The following is a 16,284-nucleotide window of genomic DNA, read 5'->3' as shown; positions in this document are numbered from 1 at the left end:
AGAAAACGCACGCCATTTTTGATTTCGGCATTTAAGCTCAGATTGAGATGAAAATCGATATCTGAGGATCCCAGAGGACCTTTATTATGATTCCGAGGTCAAATTTTTAGAAAACGCACGCCATTTTTGATTTCGGCATTTAAGCTCAGATTGAGATGAAAATCGATATCTGAGGATCCCATAGAGGACCTTTATTATGATTCCGAGGTCAAATTTTTAGAAAACGCACGCCATTTTTGATTTCGGCATTTAAGCTCAGATTGAGATGAAAATCGATATCTGAGGATCCCAGAGGACCTTTATTATGATTCCGAGGTCAAATTTTAAGAAAACGACGCCATTTTAATTTTCGGCATTTAAGCTCAGATTAAGATGTAAATCGATATCTGTGGATCCCAGAGGACCTTTATTGTGAATCTGAGGTCAAATTTTTAGAAAACGCACGCCATTTTTGATTTCGGCATATAAGCTCAGATTGAGATGAAAATCGATATCTGAGGATCCCAGAGGACCTTTATTATGATTCCGAGGTCAAATTTTAAGAAAACGCACGCCATTTTAAATTTCGGCATTTAAGCTCAGATTAAGATGAAAATCGATATCTGAGGATCCCAGAGGATCTTTATTGTGAATCTGAGGTCAAATTTTTAGAAAACGCACGCCATTTTTGATTTCGGCATTTAAGCTCAGATTGAGATGAAAATCGATATCTGAGGATCCCAGAGGACCTTTATTATGATTCCGAGGTCAAATTTTAAGAAAACACACGCCATTTTAAATTTCGGCATTTAAGCTCAGATTAAGATGAAAATCGATATCTGAGGATCCCAGAGGATCTTTATTATGATTCCGAGGTCAAATTTTTAGAAAACGCACGCCATTTTAAATTTCGGCATTTAAGCTCAGATTGAGATGAAAATCGATATCTGAGGATCCCAGAGGACCTTTATTATGATTCCGAGGTCAAACTTTTAGAAAACGCACGCCATTTTAAATTTTGGCATTTAAGCTCAGATTAAGATGAAAATCGATATCTGAGGATCCCAGAGGACCTTTATTATGATTCCGAGGTCAAATTTTAAGAAAACGCACGCCATTTTAAATTTTGGCATTTAAGCTCAGATTAAGATGTAAATCGATATCTGTGGATCCCAGAGGACCTTTATTGTGAATCTGAGGTCAAATTTTTAGAAAACGCACGCCATTTTTGATTTCGGCATTTAAGCTCAGATTGAGATGAAAATCGATATCTGAGGATCCCAGAGGACCTTTATTATGATTCCGAGGTCAAATTTTAAGAAAACGCACGCCATTTTTTATTTTCGGCATTTAAGCTCAGATTAAGATGTAAATCGATATCTGTGGATCCCAGAGGACCTTTATTGTGAATCTGAGGTAAAATTTTTAGAAAACGCACGCCATTTTTTATTTTCGGCATTTAAGCTCAGATTAAGATGAAAATCGATATCTGAGGATCCCAGAGGACCTTTATTGTGAATCTGAGGTCAAATTTTTAGAAAACGCACGCCATTTTTTATTTCGGCATTTATGCTCAGATTCAGATGTAAATCGATATCTGTGGATCCCAGAGGACCTTTATTGTGAATCTGAGGTCAAATTTTTAGAAAACGCACGCCATTTTTGATTTCGGCATTTAAGCTCAGATTAAGATGAAAATCGATATCTGAGGATCCCAGAGGACCTATATTATGAATATAACATAATTTACTTATACTTTTCACTTTATCTAAATCCACGAATTCCATGGTGAATGTCTTGCACTCGCGTTTCGACTCTGGCCTTGTCGGTGTCAGTCTTCCTCATGGGGCGACACTTAGAAATGTAGTTAACATTAGTTAAGATGGAGGCGATTTATATTAATTGAATCGAGACATCTCTAACTTTTGCTTAAAGTCGACTTCCGATTATGCAAACTACGCCACCAGATGTCACTATAAAATTGATACAATTTAAATACGGAAGTCGGGCGTAAGGAATACAATCTCCATGTACCTACCAAAAAATGACCGTCCGTCCGTCACTAGTTAGGTGACAAAACGGCGCACGGTGGGCTGAAAATCCGCCTTCATAGAAATAGAACCCGAAGTCTTAAATTTGAACTTTTTTTATTGGAATAGCTTTTGTTGGGTTTTATTATGTCCCAAAATTAATCTATCGTAAGTACCGTCTAAGAATATATTATTCAAAAATAAAAAATAAAAACTACATTGAAATATACCTTAAACAAAACTACGTAAAGCTAAAAAGGAAATAGATTCAAAACTAAAACTACAACTAAAGTTATAAGTAAAAAATTGACTCCAGCTGGGTGCCTTGTGGGAAGGTGCCTAGAAGGCTGGCGGCATTGCCGCGCTGGACAGCAATGCCAATGCGTTGTGCGAGGTAAGAGCCAGCCCTCTTGTCACCCGTTGCCTACACGAGGCGCTTCGAAAGCTCTTTAAAAATGTTGTGAGCGCCAGGTCCCCACGGCCTAAGGGTTTCCACCCCAAAAAGCTCAAACATATAGCTCAAATCTTAGCTAATTTGGTTGGAAAAATAATTAGTTATATTTTTTTTTCAAAATCTTTCTATGGCGCGTATCAGAAAAATCGAGTTTTCTCCGAAAATAAAATTTAACCGTAATATCCTGACAGATGATTTTAAAACCAATTATTCTTGATTTTTCCACATAATTAGAATTTTCCTACGGGTGCACTTTTTTTTTAAATCGATATATTTTTTTATTTTATTTTAATACGGTTATACTCGTTATTTTGACTACAAAAAATGAATTTGAGTTTGATCGAACCAATAACTTAGACGCGTAGTGAATGATGGATGTAACTCTTGTATGTTTATTATTTAGCTACTTAATTAAAACAATGTGCAAAAGTGATTTCAACATGAAAAAATAAGTTTTTTATTTTTTATTTAATAAGTGCATACGGTAGAAAAGTTCGCGTTATGTCAAAATATCCTTAATAATTGGTACTTAAATCACCTGCAAGGATATTACGGTATACCTTTAATTTTTGAAAAAAAAAAACCGTTTTACTCGTACGCTCCATACATTTAATTAAAACAAAAATTCACTACGCGTAGATTATTGGTTCGATCAAACTCAAATTAATTTTTTGTAGTCAAAGTAACAAGTATAACCGTATTACAATAAAAAAAATACAAAAAAAAATAAAAAAAATACATCTATTTAAAAAAAAGTGCACCCCGTAGGATAATTCCAATTATGTGGAAAAATCAAGAATAATTGGTTTTAAAATCATCTGTCAGGATATTACGGTTAAATCTTATTTTCGGAGAAAACTCGATTTTTCTGATACCCGCCATACAAAGATTTTGAAAATAAATATATTATTAATTATTTTTCCAACCAAATTAGCCAAGATTTTTGGACATAATAAAACCCAACAAAAGCTATTCCAATAAAAAAAGTTCAAAATTAATACTTCGGTTTCTATTTCTATGAAGGCCGATTTTCAGCCCACCGTGCGGCCGCCATCTTGGATTCCAAAATGGTCATCATTTTCGAAATCTGCACTCCCTAAAACCTATAAAACGATATCCATGACGACTTTTATGACAGAGTGCACGGCCGCCATCTTGGATTGCAAAATGGTCATCAGTTTCGAAATCTGCACTCCCTAAAACCTATAAAACGATATCCATGACGACTTTTATGACAGAGTGCACGGCCGCAATCTTGGATTGCAAAATGGTCATCATTTTCGATATCTGCACTCCCTAAAACCTATAAAACGATATCCATGACGACTTTTATGACAGAGTGCACGGCCGCCATCTTGGATTCCAAAATGGTCATCATTTTTGAAATCTGCACTCCCTAAAACCTATAAAACGATATCCATGACGACTTTTATGACAGAATGCACGGCCGCCATCTTGGATTCCAAAATGGTCATCATTTTCGAAATCTGCACTCCCTAAAACCTATAAAACGATATCCATGACGACTTTTATGACAGAGTGCACGGCCGCCATCTTGGATTCCAAAATGGTCATCATTTTCGAAATCTGCACTCCCTAAAACCTATAAAACGATATCCATGACGACTTTTATGACAGAGTGCACGGCCGCCATCTTGGATTCCAAAATGGTCATCATTTTCGAAATATGCACTCCCTGAAACCTATAAAACGATATCCATGACGGCTTTTATGACAGAGTGCACGGCCGCCATCTTGGATTCCAAAATGGTCATCATTTTCGAAATCTGCACTCCCTAAAACCTATAAAACGATATCCATGACGACTTTTATGACAGAGTGCACGGCCGCCATCTTGGATTCCAAAATGGTCATCATTTTCGAAATATGCACTCCCTGAAACCTATAAAACGATATCCATGACGGCTTTTATGACAGAGTGCACGGCCGCCATCTTGGATTCCAAAATGGTCATCATTTTCGAAATATGCACTCCCTGAAACCTATAAAACGATATCCATGACGACTTTTATGACAGAGTGCACGGCCGCCATCTTGGATTCCAAAATGGTCATCATTTTCGAAATCTGCACTCCCTAAAACCTATAAAACGATATCCATGACGACTTTTATGACATAGTGCACGGCCGCCATCTTGGATTCCAAAATGGTCATCATTTTCGAAATCTGCACTCCCTAAAACCTATAAAACGATATCCATGACGACTTTTATGACGAGTGCACGGCCGCCATCTTGGATTCCAAAGTAGAAGTCTACTTGAAACGGTACCGTACGGTACCCTTTCAACTGTAGCGGTACCGTTTGAAAAATGTACCTATTACATTTTATTTATTCGGGTACCGTTATAGTTATATAGTTTTTCAATTGATACCCTTAGTTTAGGTATCGGTCTTGTGCGATTTTATTCGGGTACCGTTAGCTTTGGATACCTATTCAATTGATACCCTTTGTGTAGGTATCGGTCGTTTGCGATTTTATTCGGGTACCGTTACAGTTGTATAGCTTTTCAATTGATACCCTTAGTTTAGGTATCGGTCTTGTGCGATTTTATTCGGGTACCGTTAGCTTTGGATACCTATTCAATTGATACCCTTATCTTAGGTATCGATCTTTTGCGATTTTATTCGGGTACCCTTAGCTTTGGATACCTATTCAATTGATACCTTTATTTTAGGTTACCGGTCTTTTGAGGTTTTTCAGTCCCTGGTAACTAGTTTCATAAATGGCGGATGATGATACCCAGAAAATGCTAAAAATAACATTGGTATTGTTTCTTAATCAAGTGAGAACCGGTAGTTGTAGTATTGGACTATAATTGGGTAGTTTTATTGCACCATAGCCGTTTAAGAGGAAACATTATTGGTCATTTTCCTATAAAAACGTTCTTGACATTTTCCTCTCTGGGCCAAAGCCCTATATGAATGTTATTTTTTAAATATGATTTAAATATTACCAGTACCTGTGTCTTTACGTTTTGTGTTTTTGATATTCTTGTTTTTTTAAGAAGTAGGTTACTTTAAAAATTGCTATAAACGGCCAAATACAAATACAAAATACGGCCCAATACGGCTATAAATGCGCCCCAAACAGACGCCAATAACAAACAAAATCTGCAACAATCTTCTTCCTCGCGCTGTCCTGGCATTTTGCCTCGGCTCATGGGAGCCTGGGGTCCGCTTGACAACTAATCCCAAGATTTGGCGTAGGCACTAGTTTTTTACGAAAGCGACTGCCATCTGACCTTCCAACCCAGAGGGTAAACTAGGCCTTGTTGGGATTAGTCCGGTTTCCTCACGATATTTTCCTTCACCGAAAAGCGACTGGTAAATATCAAATGATATTATATTTTATATTCCTTTATTGATAAAATTACAAATTTTACAAGTCAAAAGGTAATACAATATATAATTAGGTCTATGTCAATTTCAGTACAATTAAGATAATAAATAATAATAATCAAATTCAATTCAGTAAAATAAAACAGTATATAAATAATCAAAACAATTCAAATAGGTATCCAATAAATTAAATTAAATTATTATTATAATATTCTGATATGTCAAAATTATCAAATTAAATAATATAAAATATAACAATATAAAATATTATATTCGTACATAAGTTCCGAAAAACTCATTGATACGAGCCGGGATTTGAACCCGCGACCTCCGGATTGCAAGTCGCACGCTCTTACCGCTAGGTCACCAGCGCTTCATAAAATCAGCAACAATAAACGTAAAAATCAAAACGGTCAGACGAAGATAATTTCTTTCTCATTCTGTTTCCCAAATTTCGTGACGATTAGTTAAATTTTGAAGGAGGAAAATGTCGAGAACAAAACCTAATATTCCTGAGATTTTTCGCCTAAGTTGCAGTTGTCCTTTTCGCACTAATTAGGAGCCGCCCCCGTCAGCGCGATGGAGATATTAACCTAAAATTCTCAAATCTAGAACGAGCTCAGCTAGTATTTCCTCTTAAATAGATAGCTTATGTAAAATAGAGCTTACAATCATTAATAGACTATCGAGTTCCTCAAATAGGCCGATATTTACGGAGCAGAAAGGTGGAGCCGCTTAAATAAATGATCAGGCGCCATTGTATTTCCGCAACGCAGTAAAATTCTTAGCAATCACATGGCGCGTACGCCATTTTGAAAGTAAAATATCAGTTAGTTCGTTCACTCCGATTGTATTTCCGAAATGTAGGAAAGTCCTTAGAAATTCTATGGCACATATGCCATTTTGAAAGTAAAATATCGGTTCATACGCTCACTTCGTTTTTCGACAATGTTGAAACAAATAGTTTTTATTCCCATATCGTTTATTTACTTTAAACGATTAAATATTTAACTTGAAATGGATTTAAACAGATTTAAATGGTCATGGAAATATTTACGATATGAATTTTAATGTGAATTTATTTTCTGGATACAAGTCAGGTTTGTATTAAATAGTTAATACACGTTTTAACACTGATCCCTACTAATATAATAAATACGAAAGTAACTCTTTCTGTGTGTTCGTTACTGGCATAATTTCAAGAAACTTATAACTCACAATATTTTAGTTTCTTATTTAGTAGTCCCAAAGAGAATTTGAAATAGAGGCGCCACGTTTTGATATTCAACACATATCAGTGAAAGAATAAAGATCAACGTCAAATGGCGTTCTAAAAGTTTTAATCATGTGTCTAAAGATGATAGTAAATTTACTATGGCTACAAACTTTTCTTTGACAATCCACCTCTATTTCAAATTCTCCTTGGTAATCATCATCATCATCATGGTCACCTTTTGGTGATCCAATCTTGGATGCAGGCCTCTTCCCTCTTCTTCCACTCCTGTCGATCTTGTGCCCGCTTTATCCAGTCCTGATCTCCATGTCCTCGTACCCAGCGCTGCGGTGGTCTACCGCTCCCTGGGGTGTCCACTCTGGGCCTCCATTCAAGGACTCGTCTTGTCAAGCAACTCTTGTTCATTCTCGCAATGTGCCCCACCCATGTCCACTTTCTCTGTGCTATGACGGCCATGATGTCTCTAACTTTGATCTTGCTTCGGTCTTAGGGCTTGTGCACAAATCACGCGAGGTTTTTCGGCTACTTTTTTGACCCCTTGGTGATATTTGGTGAGGTACTTGGCTAACCCCCCTCCCCCACATAACCTCACGTGTATTTTTATTTTATTTTTTCATTCGACCTAATTTTGAGATAAATAGTATTGCCAAGTGAATATTTATGTTTAATGAAACCGAGAAAAGTATGTGGTATAAATATATATTTTCTTAGTTTCCTTATACCCCCCCCCCCCTCCCCCAATGTGATCTATCGTGATTTTTTCGTTAAAACCCCCTCCCTCCCCCTGTCGAACCTCGCGTGATTTGTGCACAAGCCCTTAGTAGTAAAAATATATAATTTTAAATATCCAATCTACACTTTTTTAGGCAATTATTTTGAGCAAGCCACTTTTCTCGGTCCAGAGCGGACTCGCGCCAGCTTCCGCTGACGCCAAGCTCACGAAGATCTGCCTCCACTCATCCGCCCGATATTTAGGAATTCTGTACTTGTAATCATACATTTACAACTACTCACAGAATTTTCAATTCATCCAATTTCAAAATATCCGAAACTAGGTTAAAGTACACCATTAACAATTTAACGGGGTTATATATAGCCGCCCTAAAATAAGGGGAGTTCTGATATAAATAATAAATAAGCAGCTAATATACGTACTTAGCTATACATATAATAAGTAGAACTAATATTGACAGAATTATAAACTATAGAAAGTTGGGGTGTTGGATTTTCTTGGTGGATAGAAATGTATAAGTATGCTATCACATTTATAACTTGGGTGGTGTGTTTTGGGTTTGCTGCATTTAAATTATTTATTATAAGTTTTGGACTTGGTTACTACTGCATGACTTACAGACATAAACATGGATGATATAGTAGACTGTTAACCAAGGGATGAAATGATGCCTTTCACCCGAGTTAAACACTCTACTTTTCATTTTGAATACGAGGAAAGTAAAATACATATTGTTATTATTTATTTATTTTTATGATAGAGGAGGCAAACGAGCAGACGGATCACCTGATGGTAAGCGATTACCGCCGGCCATGGACACCTGCAAAAGCAGAGGGGTTGTAAGTGCGTTGCCGACCTTTAATATGGAAGTACGCTCTTTTCTTGAAGGTTTGAAGGTCGTATCGATACGGAAATACCGCAGGCGACAGTTCATTCCACAGTTTAGTTGTGGGAGGCAGAAAGTTGCTGGAGAAACGCACAGTTGAGGACTGCCAACTATCTAAGTAACACATGATTAAGTATATTTTTTATCGTAAAAAAATTAAAATCAATTGTACCACATTATGTTATGTTTTTTTATTGTTTGGATCTGTGACGTTATTCGTTAACTATACGTTAGGTTACCACAGAAAAGGACTCGCTGGCCGTGGCATTATGCTGACTAGGATTCATAAACGTCACTTTGTTTTATTTTATATTCTGCAATACGAGTATATACGAATTTTAACGTTAGTAAAAGTCTTTCTTTCTTCCTATTTTTCTTTCTATAGCAAGTAATTATTTATTGTCTCCAGGCATCAAAGTTCTGCTAGACTTCGTGCCAAACCACGCCAGCACCTACTCGGACTATTTCATAGAGTCAGAAGCTGGTAACCCTGAGTTCGCAGACTACTTTGTCTGGGCTGACGGGTACCCTGATCCTGAGAATGAGAGCAATATCTTGCCTCCTTCCAACTGGGTAAGTTTAAGTCGACCTGTATACATGGATATATACAGAGGATTACTATAACTAGCTTATATCTAAAATAGGCCCTTGAAGCATGGTACCAAGGGTCCTGGTGGCATTTCCTCGTTGTATCGCAATACTGATACGTTGTGCAAGGAAGCCGCCAGCTCTTCGGTCACCAGTTACGTCAACCAGACGTTTCGCGATTTCTCCAAAAAAACTTTACCTACCTACCTAGTCTACCTTATTAATTTGGCAGTAGAGATCAACGAAAAATCGAGTTGAAAGCTAGTCTGCAGGCGTATGGATGGTTTTTTCCCGTGATGAATTGACGTTTTAACATCGTGCGATTTAATCTCCTTCATCATCTTTTTTAAAATTATGGCTTCAGTCCAGTGGGACTATTTCGCCAGTATCAAGGCCTTAGGAGCTTTAAATACGACTAAAATTGTACGGTTAGTACAAGACAGTGTACGGTGATTTTATCAGGACTTGTAACGCGATAGCTGGACTTTACAAGTAGCACGTGGACCACCGGCCGTTGACTCCAAAATGGTGGTTAAACGCGTTTCAAGATTAATTCTCCTTTTACTGCACACGACTACATTAGTTTACTGTATAATAAGCTATCGATATTACACTTTAAACAATATTAATGAGCAAAAAACAAAGCAATTAATCACGATGCGTGACTATCAATATGGCGCTAGAACCGGAAGTCCGTGCGATTTAAAGATAGTGTCATTATCACGTCTTAACGAAGACAACTGTCAACATCATATCCGTAATTATGGTACTTAATCATAATCATAATAATTTATTGTATAATTTTATAAATTACATGTCAATTATTTACGACAAAAATAAGGAAATAAAAATTAATAATATAACAATCATTAATATAATTATATACTCTGGGTATAACTTATAATTTAAGCTTTAAAAATTCGTCAATGCTGTAAAATGTGTGCTCGAGAAGCCAAGTTTTTAATTTTCTTCTAAAACACTTAGTGGGCAGATGTCGGAGGATCTTGAGGGAGTCGGAGACAAACATGTCTAACCGCCATCTATGGGCTGTATTGGGAACTATGTACCTTATTGGATGCGTATCGATTATCGGTATATTGACAAGCCATCTAAGGTTCGAATAGGTACATAAAAAGTCAGATAGATGGCGCTGTTAACTTCACAAGTTAACAATGAATGTGTACTATATTCCATGACGCCACGTCAAATCAATACTTTTGTTATTTTTTTCTTAAAATGATCAAGTATACGTGTATCCAACTATTTTAATTTTTTATTTTTAGGGTTCCGTAGCCAAATGGCAAAAAATGGAACCCTTATAGATTCGTCATGTCCGTCTGTCTGTCCGATTATGTCACAGCCACTTTTTTCCGAAACCATAAGAGCTATACTGTTCAAACTTGGTAAGTAGATGTATTCTATGAACCGCATTAGGATTTTTACACAAAAATAGAAAAAAAAAACAATAAATTTTGGGGGTTCCCCATACTTAGAACAGAAACTCAAAAAATATATTTTCATCAAACCCATACGTGTGAGATATCTATGGATAGGTCTTTAAAAATGATATTGAGGTTTCTAATATATTTTTTTTCTAAACTGAATAGTTTGCGCGAGAGACACTTTCCTAATATTATTTTTTTCTAAACTGAATAGTTTGCGCGAGAGACACTTCCAAAGTGAAAAAATGTGTCCCCCCCCCTGTAACTTCTAAAATAACAGAATGAAAAATCTAAAAAAAAAATATGATATATATTACCATGCAAACTTCCACCGAAAATTGGTTTGAACCAGATCTAGTAAGTAGTTTTTTTTAATACGTCATAAATGGTACGGAACCCTTCATGGGCGAGTCCAACTCGCACTTGGCCGATTTTTTATTTACTAGGCGAAGCCTAATCATAAGAAATTTATGGTTAAATAAAATAAATATTATTTGTAGTTTCAAGCAATGAGTAGAAAGTAGCCACAGGTCTAATTTTATAAACTAAAAAATGCACATCCTTGGATCCGGGAACGTCCTTAAACAACGTCCACAAGAGAGGTATGGGCATTGTGAATGTCATCTCGCTTTGTGTGGTAGGGCACAGCACAGCGGATGTCATTCCAGATCTAGAGCAGAGCCCAACTGGGGAAGTACCTCCACCTTACAGAAAACCGCAGCCAAATAACACTAGACCCTACTCATAGTGTTGTGTTCCTGCCGGTGAGTAAGGTTGCTAGAGCTCAACGAGGGTGCGGAGTGTTAGGGTCGGCAACGCGCATGTAACTCCCCTGGAGTTGCAGGCGTATATAGGCTACGGAGACTGCTTACCATCAGGCGGGCCGTATGCTTGTTTGCCACCGACGTAATAATAAATAAAAGCTAAAAGATATCCACTAGTTTAACCCTATTATGCAGCAACGAACCCTCGTATGTGACTTTTTGCAAAGAGATAACTTACGGACCGGAAAATTACTTTCGAGCGTATCGGAAAAATGTATTGTTTCCCAAAATAAACAAAATATTTTCGTTATCCCAATAATAACACTGGCTAAAGCTGATCATGATAAAAACCTCTACTATGTGGATTTTAGAATAATGTAACAAAGAAACATATGATTCAGGTGTTATTAGCTTATTCGACGACCGGTCTAGCCTAGTGGGTAGTGAACCCGCATTTGAAGGTTCGGTTTCAAGCAGTTTTAATTAATTAAAATAGGCGAAGTCCGTATAGCACATATATCGGACATTTATAATATAACTTGCACGAATTAAAGGTGTATAATGGTTTTTATTTGTCATTTCTTTTAACGATTTTAACCTATATATAAGTTACGGAGGGACCCAAAATTAAGCCAATACCGAATCTTCGGTTTCGGTAAAAATCCGGTTTCGATCGGACACTAACTCGTTCTAACAAGACATTGTAATAACCCACAGGTTAGTCAATTCGGTGGCTCTGCGTGGCAATGGAGCAGCACTCGCCAGCAGTTCTACCTCCATCAGTTCGCGGTGGAGCAGGCAGACTTCAACTTCCGACATCAGCCTGTGAAGGACGAGATGATCAATATCATGCGGTTCTGGCTTGATGAGGGTGTTGATGGATTCAGGTTGGTATATATCATGAATTAACCAACATAACTTAAAGTTGATTGGCTCTACTTGGGAGTGGAACAACATTATCCAGTAGTTATATCTCCACCAATTCCTGATGCAGGATTGGGAATTGTTGTCAGCCCTTAAATACCCTGAATAATTAACAGAATCAAACCAGAATGTTAACTTGCTTAATTATATCTAGTTTTAAATATGCAATACCACTAAAATATTAGCAGATTCGTAATCTAAAGATAATTCTAGCTGATGCTGCGCTGGTCATATAATTAACGTTGTTCTTAAACTTTCCAGAGTGGATGCCCTTCCTTACATGATCGAGGCAGATCCAGCAGACCACAATGGCAGATACCCCGATGATCCCCTCAGCGGGCTAATACAGTTCGAGTCCCACCAGCTTGGGTACACTATCCCTCTCTACACCAAGGATCTTATAGAGCTGTACGATGTCGTGTACGAGTGGAGAGAGTTCACTGATCAGTATCAGGCTGAGCATGGAGGTGATACTCGGTAAGTACATAATAATGCTTGTACAATTTGATATTTGATCATACTCAATCATAGTTTTATGCAAAATTACTTAAATAAGAGTTATAATGTAGATATAAAACAATATTTTAAAACCTTTTGAATAAAGGGATAGATAAATTAGATTGCCTTATTTCGAACTGACGCTTTGTTCCAACTCATTTTGTGTTGATGGAAAAATACAATCGAAGTGAGAACCTCCTTTGCTTAAAAAATATTGAAGTCAGTTAAAAATGCCGCAATTAAAGTTGGTGTTCCATTCAACAGTTGTTTCTATTTTGGTCTCTTCATGGAATCCTACTGACTGCGCCAGTGCCGCTACTATTAAATATTAACAAAAAATATTAAAAACTTTTGATAGCGTATACATTAGTATTGATCTATCTTTAACTGAAAGATTACTTTTAGATTCGTAACACTAAACTTTAGTGACTAAGCCATTATTGGAGAAGGCCGAAGGTGAAGTTGTAGACGGCACTTTTCTAGGTTCTATACGTTAAGAGAGATAGGATAATATTGTTTCTCTATGTGTGAACTATATTATAAAATCAAAGAGCTACCTTTTAATCTATTTTCCGAAAACGGAGAATTTCCATTCCAGAAAAATTTAAGACGAAGAACAAAAAATCAATCTTACGAACAGATTAGCTAGTTTTAGAGATTAGCTTCACCAGCCATCGTTGGCATGAATGTTATTACATTCATACAGTTACTTTTGACAATGAAACATTATTTTTTCCCAGTGTCCTCTTCTCCGAAGGCTACGCGAACATCAGCATGACGATGTTGTACTACGGCAACGAGGATGGCGAGACCGGAGCGCACTTCCCCTTCAACTTCGACTTCATCACAGACGTGTCGTCCGAGTCCAGTGCGAGGGACTTCGTTTACGTCATCTTGAAGTGGCTGTCGTATATGCCGTTTGGAGCGGTGCCGAATTGGGTGGTAAGTATCTTGAAAGACTTGGAACAAAACTTAGTTCCCTTGGTATGGTGTGGTTTGGTTCGGTTTGAATGAATTATCTTTTCGTTACTGTGAACTAATAAAGAAACCTCAGCTTTTTAGGGCTATACAATCCTTATTAACTTTATATAGATCAGACGTAACATACATTCATTAAAAGAAAGGTTACTGTTATTTTTAATAAAATAAAGATAGCTGCTAGGTAAAGAATCCATATATTTTCAATAGACCGGTGATTTCTCGATAGGCAGTGTTGAGGACATTTACGATACCTAAGCAAGAAATAAAATTTTTCCTTATCTAGGGTCCCCGACCAGCTCTGCTGAATTTTACCTTCCCGGTTTAATAATCTCAGTTTCGTACTCATTTTAAAACTACATGTTGGATTGTAATAAAACTTTGCAAAACAATGACATATGAGGTATAATTAGGGCTGAAATTTGTTAAAAAACATGCGAAATAGAACAAAAACAAGTTTTGTCTGAAAATCTTAAATTAGCTATATTTTTTAACTATGGTATCTGAGGTTACATAGACTAATTACAGCCCTAGATATACTTTTTCCTATTGTAAGTACAAAGTTACAGAGCAGTCTAGCTAGTCCTTTAAAATAAGAGCATAACGACGTTTGTATGGAGAACCGAGAGCTTAAGTAAACGTTAGTCTTCAGTCCTTGAGGACTAACATTACGTAACGGAGATACAATTTATTTATTCAAAGAGATTACACAATAGTACTGTATTGTAGCACGGACAGGTTTTACGCAACTGGACAACTGGCGCCTATTTTGCGTGAAGAAAGTGAGGAGTAGGCTGGTCCAACCAGCCAAACTTCTTAAAGATTGCTATCTAACTTTTGGTGTTGAGTAGGACCTCGGGAAGATATCTCGGAGTCCCGAGAAGAGAGGCAAAATGCCTTGTATGGAGCCAAACCGCTACATTACTCAATGTTTTATAGGCTTTGTCAAAAGATATACTGACTACAAAAATAATTATCTTCCAGTTTGGCAACCACGACAACAACCGCATGCCGACTCGCTTCAACGAGTCCATGGTCGACGGTCTGAATGCTCTGAACATGCTGCTGCCTGGTGTAGCAGTCACGTACCAGGGGGAGGAGATCGGCATGAGGGACGGATACGTGTCCTGGGAGGATACTGTGGATGTGGAGGCGTGTAATAGGGGCGATGAGGACACTTATCATCTATATTCTAGGTAACTTATCATGATTAAATTCATGTTCAACAGGATCTAAAGATATCCGAGAAAATTCTCAGAAATCGAAGCCCCACAATAAAGGCCACTTAATAGCTTTCAGCTGATTATTTGAATTTTAAAGCCAACAAAAACTTGATTATAGTAGACACGCCAGTTGTAAATGTCAGGATCTTGATGAAATGGTAATTCAGACTGGTAACGGACATCGCTCCTCTGTGTTATCTGTCTTAAACAATGTAGGTCGCTTATTTAGCAAGAACGACTAGACACTTTTCGCAAGAGATGTGCAAGGAACGAGAATGCGTAGCGAGTGAAGTATTTGTAAAAAAACAATAGAATAATGTCCACTAAAGTAGCGCTGGGCGAGGATACGCAAATGAAATCATTCTATTGGTTTTTCTCGCAAGTTTCTAGTAAAAATACAGTCTTAGATTGCCTTATGGTATTAATCTTAGATCTCCTGTCATCTTCTATCCTAGTCTAAACTCATCTTCATCTACCTTATGGTCAACCTTTGGTCAGTTTATTAACAAAAGGCTAATTTCAGAGATCCAGCAAGAACGCCATTCCATTGGGACAACACCACCAACGCTGGGTTCTCCAGCAGCGAGTACACCTGGCTCCCAGTCGCTGATGACTACATGGAGATTAATCTGGCGAAGCAGAAGGAGGATACTAGAAGCCACTATAAGGTATAGTACCAATCCGGTGATTATCTAATAGAAAGCATTATGTAGTTTGACACTAATACATCCGATCCATATCGTATCTAGACCTAATTGACGTATCTTAAAATTCGAATCAGACCATAAAGCTAGTTAATAACGAAAGTAACTATGTCTGTCTGAATTAAAAACCGAAATAGATATCATACACTAAAGAAGAAGTGATCAAGTCTACCGGTGGCCCAGGCGGGAATCGAACCCGCATCTTCAGCTTAATAGTCACACTACTATATATAAAATGACCTGTTAACTGCTAAATCGACTAAGATGAAATTTGGTATGGAGATAGTTGAAGTTCGAAGAATAAATAAATATTAAAGGACATTATTACACAAATTTACTAAACCCCACAGTAAGCTCGATAAGGCTTATGTTGTGGGCATTTATGCAACGATATATATATAATGTTTATAAATACTTAAATACATAGAAAATACCCATGAGTCAGGTACAATATCCATCCGTGCTCATCACACAAATAAATGCCTTT

At 37.1% G+C, this 16,284-nt stretch overlaps 2 protein-coding genes across 2 annotated transcripts in view; one reads left to right on the top strand and one right to left on the bottom strand.

Moving 5' to 3' along the window:
- The window catches only part of LOC133518383 (uncharacterized), a 152,200-nt gene that overhangs the window by 76,243 nt on the left and 59,673 nt on the right, over positions 1 to 16,284 (bottom strand). The window lies entirely within an intron of this gene.
- Positions 1 to 16,284, top strand: part of LOC133518379 (maltase A1-like) — a 29,983-nt gene that overhangs the window by 8,681 nt on the left and 5,018 nt on the right. Inside the window, exons 4-9 of the mRNA XM_061852055.1 lie at positions 9,086 to 9,249; positions 12,188 to 12,357; positions 12,656 to 12,871; positions 13,633 to 13,834; positions 14,855 to 15,066; positions 15,617 to 15,761. Of these exons, the coding sequence (XP_061708039.1) occupies positions 9,086 to 9,249; positions 12,188 to 12,357; positions 12,656 to 12,871; positions 13,633 to 13,834; positions 14,855 to 15,066; positions 15,617 to 15,761 (1,109 nt within the window). The remainder of the gene's footprint in view (positions 1 to 9,085; positions 9,250 to 12,187; positions 12,358 to 12,655; positions 12,872 to 13,632; positions 13,835 to 14,854; positions 15,067 to 15,616; positions 15,762 to 16,284) is intronic.

The sequence above is a fragment of the Cydia pomonella genome, chromosome 5 (assembly GCF_033807575.1).
Source record: "Cydia pomonella isolate Wapato2018A chromosome 5, ilCydPomo1, whole genome shotgun sequence".
NCBI lineage: Eukaryota > Metazoa > Arthropoda > Insecta > Lepidoptera > Tortricidae > Cydia > Cydia pomonella.
This window is presented reverse-complemented; position numbering and strand designations above follow the sequence as displayed.